The sequence below is a fragment of the Haliaeetus albicilla genome, chromosome 1, assembly GCF_947461875.1.
Source record: "Haliaeetus albicilla chromosome 1, bHalAlb1.1, whole genome shotgun sequence".
Lineage (NCBI taxonomy): Eukaryota > Metazoa > Chordata > Aves > Accipitriformes > Accipitridae > Haliaeetus > Haliaeetus albicilla.
In genome coordinates this window covers 17,355,494-17,375,037 of record NC_091483.1, presented here as the reverse complement: position 1 = coordinate 17,375,037, position 19,544 = coordinate 17,355,494, and the positions used below count along the sequence as shown (strand labels likewise).

Sequence of the window (19,544 nt, the reverse complement as noted above, 5' to 3'; positions counted from 1 at the left end):
ATAATCCCAGTTTATTAAAGTATAAAATGGGATCGGGAAGCAGGGGGTGAGAGAATTTCTCTATAAATGAATATAAATGAATATTAAGAAAATGATGCTTACAGCTTCTTTTCCATCCAAGGCTTCCATCCACAGCTTCCTGTCTTCCTCAGAAAATGCCTGCATGGTCACAGGAACTCCAGGCCTGCAAATGTACCAATCACACAGAGTAACTGCATTCACCAGCAACTAAAAAAGTCTTGTCAAATTCTACTTCCAACTACAAGCAAAAGCCCATTGTCCTAAAAGTCAGGGTTGGGTTTTTTGCTTAATTACTGAACACTGCTCATCTTTTAAAGTAAAAAGTATAGAACTGATACACACAGTAGGAAATAGGGAGGATAGGGAGGAAAAGGAAAGAGAATGTAATCTTCAAGCTATTTATTTGAAATAGATCATTGTTGATAGCTTGTTGTTTCCAACACTTGCTGGGAGTCACTGAGTTTTCCAAATTCTAAATAAACTTGCTCTTTCATTGCTGTGCTGTTACATAAGAAATGGGTTTTGTCAACTTATTCGATGTGTAGTCTTCAGCTTTAGAGCAGCTACAATGATTACAGTTTTCCAGTAAATATCTTATAAAAAATAATCAAGTCAATGCAGTATCTCATTACAAAACTCCATTATTACAACTTTCCTAAAAAGCAAGGATGGACAACTGTGGGACGTAGGGATTAGTGAACAGAGATTAACATAAATCTACTTTTGTGTTTATATAATAGGAAACTAGAAAGAGTAATTGTGTGGTTCAGCATAGTTTACAAAGCAAGGAGAGTTAAAAGCAGAACAGGTTATTTGGGTAATTACTTTTCTGCCAATTAAAAAAAAAAATCATTATATTCAGCCTGCCAATACATTTGGCAAATTTGTAAATCTCATTATATAGAGATGGATAGAAACAGAGAACTAATTCATAACATTCTCTCTCTCTTTTGTATTAAATCTATCTTCAAGTAGCAAAATAGCTGTAGGGGAAAACGTTATCTAAAATCAACAGCACAGAGAAAACCAGCACAAATCCCACTCTTACTTAAAACTGTAACAGTCTACGCACCATGTTCATATTTTTACAACTAGAGACATTTCTAGTTCATTTTCACCTTGCCATAAATTTTATCAAACCACACAATTTAATTGCAGCGTAAAACTCTATAGGTACAAATACCTCCTGCTCAAAATCTGTTTTCAGACAACATGTGAGGACAAGGCACGCACATACCCTCTAGCAAACCAATCTAAACTCAGGAGACCCTGCTATAACTTTGCAAAATGGCAGCAATCAAGCAAGTCATTCTCTTCTGATTAAAGCGAGGGGACTATTAAGCCATAAAAATGGAATCTCTTACTATTCTCAGTGATAGACATTGAGCTCTTAGAGTGGATGAGGGAAGCCTTGCCCTAATTTCTGTAATTAATAACCTTTATGACTAAAACAAGCTAATATTGGTATTAGTAATAACAGTAAGCAAAGCAGCTTCTCAAGCCGTATCAGCTTTTTTCAATGCAAACTGGTCTGCTAGTAGCACAGAGCTGCAACCATCATAAACACACAAACTTAATCACTCAGTAGAAAAAAAAATACCCTAAGTAATTAGCTAAATTAACTAAAAAAAAACCCCACATGCTGATTTGTTTTTTTTCTTGTCTACTTACTTTTACTAGTTAAAACTAAAACCAAACGAGTTCCTTTTATGCAGGGCAAACTTCCCTTCTTTTAATGAAAATTATAACTGTCAAGGTATCAAAGAGTATCACCTAGAGGTAATACATCAAAATCAGTATATGCTGCATGAAATATTATTTATTTGTCTTCAAATTAAAGTCAAAAGAGAAAAAACCTCCCTCCTCCTTGTCCTGTATTGGTAAAATTAAAATCTAAGTAGCATTTCAGAAGGATAATGCTCTTTATCAATATAAAGTCTTTTTACTACCTCAAAAGACTTCTGCTGTCTCCTTAAGATTTAAATTTCTCTACATTTACCACTAGTCACCTCCAACTAAACATGATGGAGTACTAGAAACAGGAAAGAATGCCACTTTCCAGAAATCTAGCCAGGATTCTAGCACCCTCAGAGCTGTAAGAAGTATCAGAATTTAAAGAAAAAAGAATCATCTCAGCTTTCTTTTTAAAAGAAAAATCTGTAAATATTCAGCTAGCTCCAAACTATGGTAAAGTCACGTGCAAGGCTGAACATTTGCTACTAAAAAGTCCTTCCTAAAATTTTACAATCTTGCCTCCTTCCACAGCACATGAACAAAGAAAATCCCAAGGCCAGCCATCAATCTGTATGTTGTTTTTTAACTTGGACAAGCCAAGGGATAAGTGTGCCCTGAACTGATACCAAGGAAACAAGCTAACGGCCTGCAGCACAGAATAATCTCCATGGGAACATCTCAGTACTACACACATATATTATTAAAAGAAAAATGTCTGATATCAAGGTCACAGTGGACCAGTTGTGTCTATTATATCTGGACAGAAAGATGGATTAGATTTTTCCCCCTTTTACCAGAGAAGAGAATGAAAAAATTTTTTGCAGGATCAAGGAAACACTGCTCTCCATCCATCTCTGTTCAAACTCCAGATACCCTATTGAGCAGAGATGATGCACAGAGGGGGGGTAGACTGACATTTCTCACGGTACTTTCTCAACAACTTTATCAGACTCAATTTGATATCTGTTATTCATACTGACCAATACACTGACCCAAGCGGGCCTGATGTCAAGAGTTTATATCTTTACTCCCTTTCGCACTGTTGGGACACAGTGTTAGAATATAGTTAAAACACATCCTCCTCAAATCAAAAATGCAAGTTCAAACCATGCTGTAGACTTGTGACAAATGCCACCTGAGCTGTAAATTAGTATCTTGTCATCTGCCATGCGAGCTGGAATTTTTCAGACGCAGTGGTAGTTTTGCATTCCTTTACCCATTGCTTGCTACAGAAACAGGCATGCCTCAGGCGGGCCAGTCTGACTGGCCACACAAGCTAGGCATAGCCTCTGACCTAAGTCTGTGCACCTGCATATGATCCTTATCACAGACATATTTGCAGACCACTAGCAATCATAGGACAGAGAGGCCTGACAGCATTGGCCACACTGCATTTAAAGTAAAAGGCACTGAATCCAAATCAGAGAAAAACAAAAACCTATAAAACTTGAACACTTACTACATGATAAATTAGATTGTAATTAATTGGTTTAAGTAAGAAGCAAATGTATTGGTTAAAAACAGCTCAGAAGGGGTGGATGCAAAAAACTCAGCGACAGTCCACTAACTTACACCAAGCATTTAACACTAGATGTGATCCTGCTCTGCACACATACAATGTGCGCCAATAGAACGCGGCACTACCACAGCCGTATTTATTTGCAGTACCTATTAAGCTGGATTCCCTCACCTTCATAAATGAAGGAAGACTACAACACCGAGAAAAAGCAGTATTTGTCATATTTTAAGATCCTTTTAGCGAAACAAATAAGCAATTCTTCTCTTTTGAAATAAAGCAACAAAATGGTGGTGTTTCAAAAAAGCAGTGGCATCAATGTTCAAGATGCACTGGATGATTAACACCAGCCACAAAAAGTCTCAAAATTCTAATGATCTTATTTTCAATCTGAGAATCCAGCATAAACGCTCAGCAACATATCATTTTGGAAAGCAGATTTGTGATACAATATGGCCATGACTGCATGATTTATTACTGTGATTGTAGTCTCTCACTATAGCTATATGTACTTCCATTTAAGCCAGGTTTCTTCACTACAATAACCACAATTCATAATAGTTTCTCTAACTTTTTCTATTTTTTTTTCTTTTATGTGAGTTCAGACAATGTCTGCATTTCAGGTTAGATCCTCCCTGCTTCTGCTACACACCACTGAGGTAAAATCCAGTGAGCCATGGCAGTGCTTGCCTGCTCCTCCAGTGACTATTTCACATCGGCAGTCTGAACGAGCATTGAAAAAATAAGAAGAAAATACAACAGTAATATTACAGTAATGTTAACTAGTACTTAGAAAGAGTCCTTTCTAGTGTGTTTCATGAGCTTACCTGTCTGAAGCTTCTAAGTCAAAACAGAATCGCCTGTCAATAGTATCTATATTTCTTTTGGTACAATACGTAAGGACAAAGAGCTCCTCATCGCCCTGTGAAAAGAAAGTTTTTATACACTTGACTCAGTAATTGAAAGCTTCAGTAAGCCAGCTATACAAACCAAGAAAGGTAAATTTACATTAAAATAATGGCAAAAGTTAGTGACAGTGAAAACTGACACTTGAGGAAGAATTTGCTCATGGTTGCCATACAGGTCTCTGCACTATAGCACGTAAATTCCTTGGTCATATACAGGACATAAATGCAAAAATATTGAGTCCATTTTAGCTGGTACTTTACAGCATGACACAGTACCACAGTAATTTAAACTAACAAAAATATTTTGCTATAAAGATTTTGCACACGTTACAATATAAGCATACTAAGTGTGACAGACTTCTCCCATTTTGTCAGACACAGCAATTTCCGTAGTAAAGGATATTACTACAGTAATTAGAACAAAGTGTTCTTTACTATCTGTAATCTGTCTTACAGAACCAGTCCTTTCTTCAAGACCAACCACCACTAGGATCATGTTTTACCCTTAAGTATTCAGAAATCAAATAAACTCGTCTGTGAATGCTGCATGAGTTGTACCAGATTTAATCAGGATTAACTGTACATTTTAATTATTTATTGTCTTATTCAACATCTCCAGACACAGGAGGTTGTCACTGAAGGAGTAATTGCATTGTGGGTTTCAAAATGGGAGATCTTTTAATACAGCAAAAATGGCTTCATAAGTGTTTTAGAATGCCGAATGCTTACACACATACTATATTAACTAAAATGGCTTATTACAATTAGAGTAAATCAGGATAAAAAATTCACAGAAGTACTGAAATGATTAAGGGAGCCAAATGCCACTAATTTTCAGTATGGCAGGTTTTCAAGAGCTTTTGGAAGATTCTTCCAAATTCAATATATTTGTAAATATACACAGCCCTCAAAATGATGAAAGGCATCTCCCCTCTGCTCAAACTAATGAGATATAATACTCTGATAAAATTCCAACAACGTGATTTTCTAACCAAATTTGAAGATAAGGCAGGGTGCTGCATTTACAGGAATATTGACTCAAGTATTATTTTCCAGCTTCAGATATCCTTTTTCCTTGCAACAAAATGCATTTCATCCATATTAATGAATTCATTTAATGAGTCATCTCTGAAGGTGCTGAGTGCCCTCAATTCCCCGGTATTTCAAAAGAAATTAAAGCCATTTAAAGATCAACAGAGTCTTGGGTCTTGAATATTTCAGATGCTATCCAAGATATCCAAAATTACATTCAGTTGTCAGTACAAATTATATTCCTATTAAAATCCTCTTTTCTAGTCCATCTTCTAGTACTTATATCTCTGAAAGAAAAACCTGACTGGAGCACGTAAGAAAGAAATTTCTAACTCTATTATATTTTCCTGATTTATACTTTAACAAGTTAAATGCCTCATGGATAAACCAGATTCGAAATGGTGAAACACTGCATGTTATCTGTACCATGTCCCCTGGTCTTCTGAAAGGAAGCAACTGAAAAGTTTGCAGAATTCTTATCTATTAATTCATCTGTTACTTTAGGTTAATGTCCTTAAATGGCAGCCTGAATTGCATGAAGAAAGAAGAAAAAAGGAGGGAAGGAGGTAGAGAAGGAAAGTACTTGACACATCCTCTGATCTTGATACAGGACAAGTATAAGAGTAGAATATAAAAATATACTTACAACTTTCCCTCCTGATCTGTGTTCAAATGGGATCATGGTGAACTTCTTTGTCTCTTTCCTATACATGCAATAGTGCTTCACCCAACTGGAACCAAAGGGAGCAGGCCCTACATAAAACAGAAGCATTAAATAGTACGTACTTTTTCCAGTTTGTGTTTTCGTCTCCTGCTTTCCAAAATGATACTTAAGAGTCCTACTTAATTCCTAATAAGGCAGTATTTAAAACAAAGTTATGAAGAACATTATACGAAGTAATACAAATGTTAACCAGTACTTACTGTTCTAAAAACTGGTATATGTAGTATTTCACATTTATCCTTAATGACAAATTGAAAGAATTGTTAACGTATCTTTGTCTCACTACTACAGACAGAATAATTTTTCCCTGTGAAATAAATATCCCTTGGAAACTTTATTTAAGCAGAACGTGGAAACCCAGTTTTACACTTGGTAACTTGAAGCTAAGTAATGCCAGATTAAGGCACCTGTGTTGCAAGCTCTAAATTACCTACTGTTTAAGGTCTGATCACATTTTCTGACACCAAAACTCACTCCTAACTATTCATCAGTGCACACCCTACATAGAATATGCTTACTTCAGAGCCCAGCCTACTACACACAGTATTATTGAGATTTGCACCATAACGTTAACTGTTAAAACTTGGATTCTGACCCTCTGTATGTCCTCACTTCTATTAATTTACTGTTTTTTTTAAAAAAGGTGTGCAAAGAAATCTTCTCTTTTGAAGGACTCTGCCCCAGAGTATCAGGGAAGGCCTTCACGAGCAGCTCAGACTGACAGAGGATTTCACTGCTCCTAACCTGGAAGGTCTCACTGCCCTGCTCCTCTCCAACTCCACTTCAAGCATGCCCACCTCTTCTGAATCGTTTCAGCTGATTCTAAAGCTCATGATGACCAAGACCAATGAACCAATGCCACAGAATACTAATTTTTCTTATTTTTTACTGCTAGTTCTCTTAAAACTTATTTCTGAACACTGTAATACCAATGTTTCCATCTAGAATGTTGTAGAGTCTTCAATTTGTGGAACATTTTGCAGAAGTCTTTACTTAAGCAGTAATCAATTAAATGCCATAAAAGTAAAATCTCTCATCAGAATAAGCAAACAAACTTTCTATAAGGGCACACATCTAAAAAATATGATTTATGCAAAATGTTTTTTAAAAAAAGAATTACTTTCTGGTCATTCCTTGAGCTCTGCATCTTATTTGGCTTTTTCACTACAGTGAGAAGGATTTATAAGTGTTCAAAGTATTGACAGGATATGATTTGTGTAACATGCACCTCACAGGAAGATTTTCAACACTAGCTACCTAGCATATTTGCTTTATTTGACCCTATGATCAGAATTAGGTCATGAAAGCATACCACTGAACCAGGGAAATGACAGTCAATTTCATCATACCAAACTAGCCCAATTTTTAGAGGCTAATTTGACAACTCATGTTGTTGTCTGACAACAAATATTTGACAGTTCTAGGGGAGGTCATTAGTAAGGGATTAAAAATAACATGAAATACATCCTTTGGTCAAAAAAAACTTCCCTGAGTTCAGTCACCTTTGCTAAGAACTGTCACACTTTCAGCATCATGCTCTCTTTATGAGCCACGGTAACAAGGCCATTAGACTTTAAACATTTACTCAGATGACTCTGTTTATTAAACTGCAAATTCTTTGCATCTTCATGTTACCTCTATAAATAAATAAGACTTGCCTGTATGCACAATATGACCACTACAGGAACATAAAAATACACCTTACTTTTTTCCTGTACATAGAGATAGCCTTCCATCGTGAAGTGATTTGCTCTTTTATGTTCCTGAGGATTTCTTCTGATCTTGTTCATGAGCTCCTCTACCTCTGACCTTGTTCCTTCAAAACGATTTCGTGTCTAAAACAAGATGGCAAAAAAACATTAGTAGAGAGAGTGAAAGAAAGACTTACTCTTCCTGGCAGATAGGCGTTATAATAATTTATAAAATGAGAGAATGATTCAGGCCATTTTAGGACAGTCAGTGCACAATTTCCATACACGTTTACTCTTCAAGTCTTCTGATATTCTTCAGCACTGAAGTGTGGTTTAGATATTAGCTGTTGTAACTCTGGAAAGCACACAAAGATTGCCAGAGTAGATTTCTAAAGCAACGTGTTCACCTGTTCAGAAAGAAGTGAAATACTGAGTGCAAAATTACTTTGGATTTGAATATTCAAGTCTCAGAGAAATATTACTACAGAAGTCAGCTTAATTCACGAGATTCTTACTAGTTGTCAGGAAGGAAAAGATTTTCTGTGGTTATTGAGAAAAAAGTGACAAGAAGGTCACCAACAATATATACATGTTGAGACTATACACATGCCAAATGTTTTGATCACACACAAGCAGAACCATGCAAAAAAAAAAAAAAAACACAAAAACCAAAAACAAACAAAAACAAACAAAAAAAAACACCACCACCATAAAAACCCCAAAACAACCAAACCAAAAACAAACCCAAAGTCCAGTTGATTATTATTCCTGAATGTCACTCATTCCAGTTCGCAAGCAGCCACAGGAGAAATATTTATTAGAATATTACCAAAACCAATCAGAAAGTAACCACACCATCCACAAATCATACAATAGGACTACACAAAATAAAAGAGCAGCTCACACCTGACACAGGAAACTCTTCAGTTTGGTCTAAAAAACACTGGCAATTGGCCAATGAGCAAATAACAAAACCAAAACAATCAAAGTAATACCTAGTTTTCTCCACATACCCACTTGCCAAATCGCACAAACTGAAAACATACATTTAAATTCCAAGCTGGTATTTTCCCCAGTCGGTACATGTGTTTTGAGGAATGCACATACTTCCAGATGCATGCTTATGTGTCTTGCTGCTTTTTGACAGCACCTTTATTTTTCTGAAAATGGGTAAGCTTCTGAAAAATGCTGCCTCACCTATTTTATTTTCTTCCTCAGTACAAGCATACAGTCGCATACACTGACAAAAATATCATTAATATAAACAAGTATCCATTCTTGTACATAGACAGTTAACACTATGCTCCTGACTGACCATCTGTACATGCAAATTCCAGATTTATGCTTGGAAGCAGTTTATTCATGGGCATAAACACAGTCCATGCAAGCTGGTCAGAGCAGCCACCCATACCTGTATGTTTTATAGAGGAAAGCTGAAAACATTCTTTAGGTGATGACTAAGAACAACTGCTACCTTACCTCCAGGCAAAACAACTGCCCTGAACCCTCCCCATATCCATCATCTCAATTTCAGGTCACATCTGCTTGCGAAATTTGGAGTCAGACCCTGTAGATAAACTCATTTCCAAGGCTCCAAACAATTTTCTAAGCTCCTTTTCATAATTACCCAGAAAAGCTCCATTAAAAAAAATATACTTTGTATACAGGACAAAGGCAAAAAAATTGATAGTGACTGCTCATACCTACACCTTCCTGTCTGAGCACTGATCACTCTAAGGTTAGATGCTTTAAATGATCCTGCCGGGATCTTTGTCTTGGCTGTGCAGTGATCACAAATCTGAGTGTGTGAAATGCACCCTGGGAATGGTGGGATGGAGCACCGCGGGCTTCAAAAATCTCAAGAAAATTTCTATCTCCCTTTGTGCTGTGATAAAGTTAAGCTTAACCAGGGGTCAACCACAGTCACTGCACCAGTGTCACTATGCCTCCTCTTCCCAGGGAAGACCAGGTTTGCTTGCAGGGCAGGAGAGCATGATCAAAGCTCCAAGGATCCTTGTATGGGGTTGGGCACAGAACTGAGATAACAAGAGAAAAGTCCTGGGAGTGCGGGGGAATCTAGTTGGAGATGCAGGATTTCTACAAGAGATTAAGACTGTTTGAAGAATCAGCTTACTGGAGCTTGGGGTACAAGGCTGGGATTTTTATTTTTTTCTTTTTCATTCTGGTAGGGAATGAGGGGAAGGCAGGGTCTGGGGCAGGGTGTGGAGAAGAAATCCACAACATAATTCTCAAAGTAAAGAAGACACAAATGAAAAGGAAGGCAATTACTACAGCTATGCTGGCAACTCTCAAATCACTCTCCATATCTAGCTAGGCAATCTGTACTGAATCTCGTACCCTTCAATTTCTAATGTGTCAATCCAGTGGTCTGCCAGCAGCTCAGCTGTACCACAGCCAGGCCCTAGTTCATTTTTCTTTTGGGATGTTTTGTTCATCTTCAACATAGTGGAGAGTGTCATGTCCTCTCATGATCTTTCCAGATGCTTCCTTCTATTCTCCTCCTACCTCAGATAGCTGTTAAGCCTTGCCTCCTTTCTCTCTACAGTTTTTTGAAATCCAGGTCATTCTTTCTGTCTATTCATAAAACTTGAGCTGCAACGCTCAATCTCTTTTAGATTTCCTGGGGCACACTATAATACCATTCAGTCAATTGAAAATGCAGCTGTTGAAATTAGTTTGCTTTCTTATTGCTCATCACTTCTTCAGACCACTTCACTGGCTCTTTTCCATCTGTAGTCTGAAATCCCACTCTTCAAAACTGTATCGTAGCTTCCCTCTCACATTTCATTTCCTGCTCATCTTGCATCAGCTCCCTTCTGTCCACTGCGGCTCCATGCTGCTCCTCATTCTGTTAAGCTAAGCACACTGAAGAAGCAAGTCTGTCCTGAAATTTCCTCCAGAAGCACTGACTTCTGCCATAGAAGTCTGCTTATGAAGTTACCACTACTCAGTTCCCCTACCCAAACCAAACAACAGCTCAAGAGGAAACTTGAGGCTTAAACATATGGGAAGAAAATTAAAGGAATGGTATCATAACACATGAATCATGTCACTGTGTATTACAGCTACCTTAATCCTCTCTTCTGCCTTTCCATCTCCCTGCTACTGCCTGCTATTTAAGCCATTTCTAAAAATAGATTGCAACCTCTGAGAAGTAGTTTCTGTGTCTTAATTCCCGATGCCCTTAGAGGTCAATGAAACAGATGCACCATCATGAACTGCTTGTTTGCAGTAAGGTACATGGTTTGTTCCCTACCAACAGGCCTCCGGCACGTCCAAGTTCCTCTGAGCAAGTTTTGTTCTTCGACAAATCTCAAGGAAGCAAATAGACCATCTGACTAGTGACGCTGTCAGTCTCATTGCTTCATCCTGTCACATTTCTTGCTGCTCTCCCAGTTCTAAGCAGATCATACTGGACAATTTGGTGGGAGGGTACACTAACTAGTGGTGGGCCCCAGTTAGCCTGCCCTTCAAAGAACACATTATTTTGTCAAATATGCCATGGGTGCTAACACTAGGTCTCCTCATACAGTTCTGCACCCCAAACCAACAGGGATGTTCTTGCCTAAAAGGGCTGCTTCAAGACAAACAGAAACTCCAAGTCGTTCTGCTGGCAGAGATGACAAAAAAAAAAAAAAAAAACCAAACCAAAAAACCAACAAAACTATAAACCCAGCTGGTTTTCTTTCCTTTTCTTAGTTAGGGATAATATAGCCCTATCAAGCAATGACCCTCAGACACGACCACCACGTACTCGATTTCAAACACACCTAAAACACTGAGAACCTTGGCATTTCATTACCTGTCCTCTGAATTCTCCACTGTTGTATGCGTTTTAACAGATTTCATTCATTTCTAAACTCTCTCATTACAATCCTTGTGTTACGTCTCTATAAAAAACTGGAAAAAGGAATGGGGGCCCTTTACTTGGTGTTTGGTTTTTAGGGGAGTATTAGGAATTAAGAATTCACTGGAATTAGCTACGATTGGTTCAGTGATGTGGTTGGTTAGCCAGGAGATGGCGCTACATCCCCAAAGTTCACAAGGCAATGCACCAACACCGAAGAAAGTATTGGCAATACAGATACTGTATATAAAGTAACTTCAGTGTGCAATTTTACTCAAAAAATTAGACAAGGCATAGATGTCAATCTCAACTTACATTTTGTATATTTATCTGCAGGGCCATCTTGTAATGATTGAAGTCTTTAGCAAGTTCATATCCCTGATGATAGAAAGTGAACAAACCCTGAAAAAATGATAGCACCTGAAATAGAAAAAAAAGACTTGTTAGAATGAAAAACTCCATTTACCTGAATATGATTGCTGCATGTAGCCTTTTTCAGAAAGATCAGAGATGACAAAATTATTATTTTTAAATAAATTTCCACTAATGCCTACAATTTATTAATAACTATTTAGATCCAAATGATCAGCTATGTATATAGACATTTTTGGGTGGTCCTGTCTCTGGAATTTCACAACTGATCTCTACTTTAAATTTGACTGTAGGCAATATACATTGTTTATCTCCTAAACTTTCCTATGTAATGGTTTTCCTACAGTTCCTCTGATACCAATGATGTCTGGAATAAATATTTGCGCAGAAGGAGGTAATGAGCATTCTGTCTTTTAGTCACCATTTCCCTTGTCATTCCCCTCCCTGCTAAAGACCACGTTGAGATGACTTTCATAACAGAGCTAACTGGTTTGTTCAAAGATGAAAGCTTTCCCTCCAGTAACGCTACTGATCACTGCTTTTTGTATGCAGATCTGACCCTCTATCAGAACCAACAAATGATCCACACTGCATTTTCTGACTTCAGTGTTTCAGTTTAAAACAATGAACAAGTTATACTATATTGGAAACGGGATGAGGTGCAGTACTGCCTACCTCTCCTGTTTGGTTCAGGTTGTTGGAAAGAAGCAAGTGACACAGGAAAGAACAACTCTCTTTATTAAAAAGAGAACAAACCGAAGAATGTATTTAATAGTCTGAAGTCATATGCAAATAAATCATTTTCAAAAATGCAAAACCCACATAAATTTAAAGTATTACAAAGGGGAAAGGGAATAAGAATTTGGTACTAAATAATATCAGTTTACTACCCTAGTGTAAACTTCAAATACAAATTGAGCAACATAAAGTTCAGCCCCGTCCAGAGGGAGAGCTTCCAGGAAAGAGAAAGGGACGTGTTTCAAAAACATAATTTGAAGATTCATTACTCTAGTCTGGCTCTGAGGAAACTTCAAATAGTTTGAAACACAAGAACTGAATCCAGAACTATTTAGGATTTAAAAAAAAAAAAAGTTAAAAACTAGAAAATTGTTTAAAAAAACACAAACAAAAAAACCCTAACACATCAACAACAAAAAAAATCCCACACAACCATTTTTCACAACATTTTCCCATTCCTTGAACAATGCTAATGTATTTAAAGCAATTTATTCCCACTTAAGGATTTTAGCAATTTTTTCATACAGGAATAAGCTGTATTAAAATATACAGCTCTCATTAACTCCATAATGACCAACGACTTTGATCAGGGTCATTGGGGACTTTATTTCATTTTTACATTAAAATAATTTTATCAGACTAAAAGGACCGACTTGGCCCAAAAAACCACAGACTTCAGAGCATGAGTGAATGGAATTCACTTCTACAATCCATCCTCCCTTTATCTCAGTATTACACTTACTGTTCTCTTGTTGTTTCATAAAGTTGCATTTATACTACAAAGCTAATGCACATTTCAGAAATTTTTAGAACAAGCTCTTCGCAGAGATTTCATTAAGTCTAGTCAGTACACATATAATTTTCACTGAAATTCACTGGAACCTCTTGATTTCTGCACAGATTAAATTGCAATTGAAATCAAACATATCAGACTTTTTTTTTTATGAGCTTTTAGACAGCAGCACCCTCTTAATTAATTTATATCTGCACTTATTCACTAACAGGCCTCTATGTGCAACCTTCATATTGAAAACAAAATTCCTTACATTACTCAGGAATAAGCTTTCAGTGGTTAAAAAAAAAAAAAAAAAAAAGAAAAGCAAAAAGTCTGACCCCAACATCATCTTCTTGAATCCTCTATTCTAAGTCACACCATAAATTGAGGTTTCTCCAGTACAGCACGAGGTTTCACACATTTTCTGAAAACCACCATCAATGGATCCAAATCAACTGTAATTACTGAGGTAAGTTTTAAGATGCCTGGTTAAGTGTATCTCTACAAGGAATTTGCACAGATATAACAAGAGTGCTTTAAATTCTGTTAAGTCACACAACTGCATACTTTTTCCCGGAAAACAGAGCTCCTTGGCTTTTATCCAATTGCATTCCTTCTCCATCCCTTATGAATGGCAGGGTAGGCTGAATTCACTGGTACTTACAGGTTCCACACACTCAAATTTCTTCCGCTCCTGTATCTCTTGCAACTTGCATACGTACTCCAGTGACAGCTCATAGAAGTGTTTTCTATTCTGCTCCACTTGGTTATCTGCCTGCACACAGAAGATACAGCTAATGAAGTTTCAAAGACATTTTGCAGACAACTTCAAAATGACACATGTATAGCATACAAGTGGCAAGCGATAAGATAATTTTCTCCAGACTGGGATTTGTTCCTTTACAACACAGCTCATTCATTTACTTTTAAATGGCAGCAGTAATTAATTCCCTTTTACTAGAAAACATATGTTGTTCTGAATCACGAGGCTAAATTTTTAGAAACATTCCAGTAACACTTCGAGCTTCTTTTCTATGGAATCAAAGGCAAATACATAAGAGCAGGTACGTGTGCACTGCTTTAATAGCGTTGAAAAGGTGCCTGCCCAAACAGAGAGAGGGGGCTAGCAGCATCTTCCATTAGAAAAGGGGGAAATCATCTCTCCAGTCAAAGTAAGGAAAAAAATTTTACTGTTGAAAACCACATTGCTGATACTGCAAGCTTTACTCTCTAACCCAAATAACTGCTGCAAATAGCCAGAGTGCTATTGTACCCATCCCACCCCTGTGCTCACTCCGATTGGCAAGAAAAGCAATAAAAAAAAAGTTTACTTATTTGTAAGACACTTCACAAGTTTCCACAGAGCATCAAATATTTAAAAATGCAACCTTATTAGCTGCAGCTGATTTTTAGCTCAGCTTTGCTGAAATGCCAACACATATTCATAGTCAACATTTTTATTTCAGCTGCCATTCATCTGAGGATAAACATTTAACTTTCTAGCAAATATGTATTATTTCATTAAGTTATTATTTAAGGTACACGTGCCCTCATTGTACTATAAAACTTCAAGAACTGGGTAACAGAAACCTTTATTAAAACACACTAAAGAAAGGCTACAAAGGGATACTCTAAGTGATTAACACTTAGTCTTTGACCATGTGTTAATATCAAATGCTTCTACACTAAATTACAAAAGGCAGTAGAGAAAGGGTTATGTGAAAGGACCAGACTTTCTATCACACACTCTCTCAAATACTGCAACTATACCCTTCAGGCAGAACAGTGACTGCTATGCTTTAAGAGGATAAGTCAAATTAGCTTTAAGACAGTTTTGCCTTAAGACGTGCTTTGCTTTGCTGCTGTGTGCTAGAAAACTGTCAGTGGTTAAAGGGGCATAACAACAAATGCCATTAAAACAATAAAGCACTGACATGCACATCAGTAAGAAAACGTGTTGCAAAAAGTCAAGCCATTTCAATGCATCCTACAAACCATGCAACATAGGAATTGTTTGAGTTGTCAGCAAAGCTTCTAATGATATATATACACAGGTACTGAAGGGTAGCCACAGAAAAAGACCATCGAGTGGGTCTACTAGAACATCTGGCTAATTGATAGTAAGACTGCCCTATATACACCAAAGCCTCATGTAAGCCTGTTTCTATATCTCTCTCTTTTTTGGTTGTTTATTGTTTTGGTTGCCTGCCTGCCACCTCACCCCTCCCAAGAATACAATACCCAACGCAGCCATTTTATTAATTTTTCTCAATTCCCCTGTAAATAAATTCACACCTCTTGTCAGTTTTTTGAGGCATGAGCCTCCCCGTGCACCCAGCAAGTTTGCTTCCCGTTGCATTGTACTTTGTGTACTGCTGAAGAAATACAGAAATGAGACACACACACCATGCGCCTCAGTGAATTCAGGAATATCCCTCCACTAAGAGTCTCAAAGGGTCAAAGGCTATGTTAATGTAAGACACACTCCACAACATGGCATGTTTTTCATCGAATTTTTGTCAAATTTATACCTGCATCCTTTATTTACTCCAGTCAGGAGCCGACACAACTAGCCATGTATAATATCAAATTAGGAAGCTCCCATGTAATTATATATATGTATTCTCTAAGCTTGTGCAAGAAAGTTTTTCCTATTTAGCACTCTGAAAACATACTGCAAGTCCTTTTTTTTTTTTTTAATTGCTGATACATTTATACTCCAAAATTAAATGCACAAATGAAAGAGCCTGGCTGAAGAATTTCAGAATTTTTGTTCATTAAACTTTGAAGGACATTTAAAACAAAACTATTTGCTCATTCTAGTCTTCACACATGCTTTAAAACTTCAGACTGCATTGGATACAGCCTCTTGCAGGCATTTTGTATTTTTCCCTTGAGGTTAGGTCTCACTTCAGACTTTGAAATATGGTTCTTGATATCATCAAGAGATCATAATTAACACTTTTCCATTTTTTCTGCATCAAGTTCTTTGGGAGCTTATCAATTTGATAAAAGTACAGGTCCTGACACATGAGCAATGCCCATTAAATTCACCGGGACAACTCAACTCCCCAAAAGACCCTTGTTTATGCATATATGAAGGCCTATGTCATAAATACAGTGAACTCAAGAACTCAAGAACAATTAAGGTTCTTAATTTCCTAGCTAACTTGCCAGTTACATTAACCATTTTTAATGAAAAATGGCATAGATTATTTGGGGTGGGGTAGAGGGCAGGGAAAAGAGTTATCTCTGAGGAAAACACTAAGTGTTTAATGATACAAGGTATTAATAGACTAAGCATTAACAAATCTGACATAATTACATTTCTCTGGGGGGAAAAAAAAAAATCCTTCTGCCTACAGCAAGTGTCTGCAAGATTTCTCTGCGGTCTTCTCACGTACTATTTGCTGTTGCTCCAGAAATAAAAGCTATTACAAATAAGGATGATGACAATAAACCCACAGGGACAGAAAGAATGCCAGGCAAAACAGATCTGGTTTTAAGTTATAAATTGTCAACAAACTTTTTTGTAGCATTACTTGAAAAACAACAGATCTTCAAAACATGAGAAGGGAAAAAAAAAAAAAGGCACAAAAATACTTCCTTCAAGAATACAAGTCTTGCTGTACTTTGCATTAAGCATTAATACAGGACACTTAGTCAATACATACAATGCAATGCAAATTACATATATGGTAAAGCCTCATAAGAAATGCAGAGTTTTTCACAATATACTTGCACTTTGCTATTCCCTCAATTATATAAAAAAACCTAACACGATGTTCAGTACTTCATACACACACCAAGTAAAGCCCTCGATTCAGAAAACGGTAGAGGTACACCACTAAGTTCAGCAAATACCGATTTTCTCACCAACCTTTCCAGCTGACACAAATTTTTCTTTACTACTATGAATGCTTTTTTTGCATTTGCATAACCTATATTTACTTAACTCAAAAGCCTTTAGCTTGCATAAAAAGAGAGGCAACAATACCTCTTGTAATTGTAGCTCTTTCTTCTTAGCTGATAAATTCAAATGCTTTTCTAACAAACTGTAGTTCTTCTCTGTCTCTTTATCAAACTTCTTTTTTTCCTCCTAGACACAGAAAAAAAGTAACATTCATTTATATACAAAAGTGTAAGAAAAGCCTCCTTCTTTCTTCTTTTAAAATTCTACTTAATCAGAAACAAAGAAAAACAAACTATCATAGTTCCAAAAACTAAGGAAAAGTATGTTTCCAATTCATTTTTAAAATTAGTTTAAAGGCTAACTTGAAATTAAATCCCATTGCATCATTATGGTGAAGTTCATCACGTGAATGTTTACATCTTCCAAGTTAAAAAAAAACAAACAAAAAACTCTTCTTTTTTTATTGCATTTTTCATTATTTTCAGGGGTCATCCACACCATTTTGTTTTCGAATAGAGGACTTCAAGGGAAATACCAGTGTCACTGAAAAAAAGACCTTTCTATAATCGACAGGGGAAAAGTTCCAACAGTTCAAAACCCAAAACAAACACACAGCTCCATATTCCACAGGATTTCTTGATTTTAAAGCCACATGAAGACCTCTGTGCTGAATTCCTGCTTCTACCAGGCTGTTGTTGCGCCCGTGGAAAAAAAAGACTTTTTACAATAAAGAAAAATCTCATAAAACATAAAATCATGCTAGCAAAAGAGAAACTCTCACAGACACATATGAATATCATTTCCATGTGCAAATCCATTTCTCTGACCACCAAAGGCAATGTATTGGAAGAGGGATAGCCATTAAATGTTTCTAGGAAATCTGAGTTCTTGGATCTAATTTAGTAGAAGACATTGCAAAACAACCCTTTTGTTTCTTCAGTTCTAGTTTCCTGACTATGTGTGTTAAGACAGAAATAAGTATTGATTAAATCAACCAACCGGTTTTGAAGCTATTTTTAGAATAACTAATTGCAGTTGAAAATAATCTAAAATAAGTAAAATCAAGTATTTAATTATGTATTCAAGAATGGACAGATTTACTCATCAGAAAGATACCAGTTCAATTAGAATTACTTTTCCATCATCTGTCAATTTGGAATTTCATTTAAATGTATTCTACCTAACATACTGATTAGACTCTACAGATATACTTGCTCATTTTTTTTTCTCTTAACCTTTCCTTTTTAATACTATATTACATATAGTATTATAAGTGATACACGATTTTGTTCTCTGAATGATTGCATTCTGAAGGTGGCATTCTATTAAAGAAGGGATCTAAGCTGTTTAGGATTGCTTCTCAGCAAGGGCTTCCACCAAAAATGCTAGTTTTTTCTCCATTATGAGTCTAAGAACTTCCTTTAAAAAGGCAGCCACAATACCAACTGAGAAACATTAAGATATGCATATGGTATTAGTGTGATTAGAGATAACATATTAGCATATCGGAAATCAGGAAGAAAGCAGGGAGGGGGGCGCGGGGCATGGAATCTTTGTATTAGCAAAATTTCCATTGATCTGGTCAACATTTGAGTGCTGCCTGAAAAAAAGAGCGCTGTTGATGCCTAAATAGGCAAAGCCAGAAACTTTACACATGTAGTTTGTGATTAGAAAGGCAACAACTTTTACTAAGGGACAATTCAATAAGGGTCTCAGCTTCCAGCACTATGGAGCTAAACTTTTTTTCTTCTTTATCTTCTTAAGCCTAACTCAGACCATTTCATCAGCAGGGGATGTAAGATACAGGAAAATCTGAGGCAGCAGATTCAACTTTTATTTTGTAATGGTAAGAATGTAAATTTTTTGTGATGCAAATACTACACAATGTTCCAGATATATTTCACTACTAGATGCTATAACTTGGTTTTCAGAGCTAAGTAATATTATGTTTCCAGTGTCAGTATTTTGATTATCTTGAATAAATATGCAATTAAGAATATTCAAAGAGTTAAATATTTTTAGAGGATTTTTATTTAAATATTAGACAATTATGCAAGACAGTTCAACTTAAGGTCACTGAGAATCCTGTCCAAAAAAAATGGCTAAATCACAAATAAGAGCTTCAACTTCACAGAAGCAGTATGCAGGGACACAAGGGAAGAAACATCCATCCAAACAAAACGCAAGATGGAGACTGTGTGAATGTAACTTGTCACGTTAGAAACATCAGGGACTGAATTCTGACTAAGAAA

At 36.5% G+C, this 19,544-nt stretch overlaps 1 protein-coding gene across 2 annotated transcripts in view; it reads right to left on the bottom strand.

Moving 5' to 3' along the window:
• ARHGAP10 (Rho GTPase activating protein 10) overlaps positions 1 to 19,544 on the bottom strand; it is a 154,216-nt gene that overhangs the window by 76,532 nt on the left and 58,140 nt on the right. For both annotated transcript variants that reach the window (XM_069780480.1, XM_069780471.1), the window contains exons 5-11: positions 17,377 to 17,478; positions 14,044 to 14,154; positions 11,810 to 11,914; positions 7,641 to 7,770; positions 5,858 to 5,964; positions 4,099 to 4,193; positions 103 to 184 (exon numbers count right to left, since the gene is read on the bottom strand). In XM_069780480.1, coding sequence (XP_069636581.1) covers positions 103 to 184; positions 4,099 to 4,193; positions 5,858 to 5,964; positions 7,641 to 7,770; positions 11,810 to 11,914; positions 14,044 to 14,154; positions 17,377 to 17,478 — 732 coding nt within the window. The remainder of the gene's footprint in view (positions 1 to 102; positions 185 to 4,098; positions 4,194 to 5,857; positions 5,965 to 7,640; positions 7,771 to 11,809; positions 11,915 to 14,043; positions 14,155 to 17,376; positions 17,479 to 19,544) is intronic.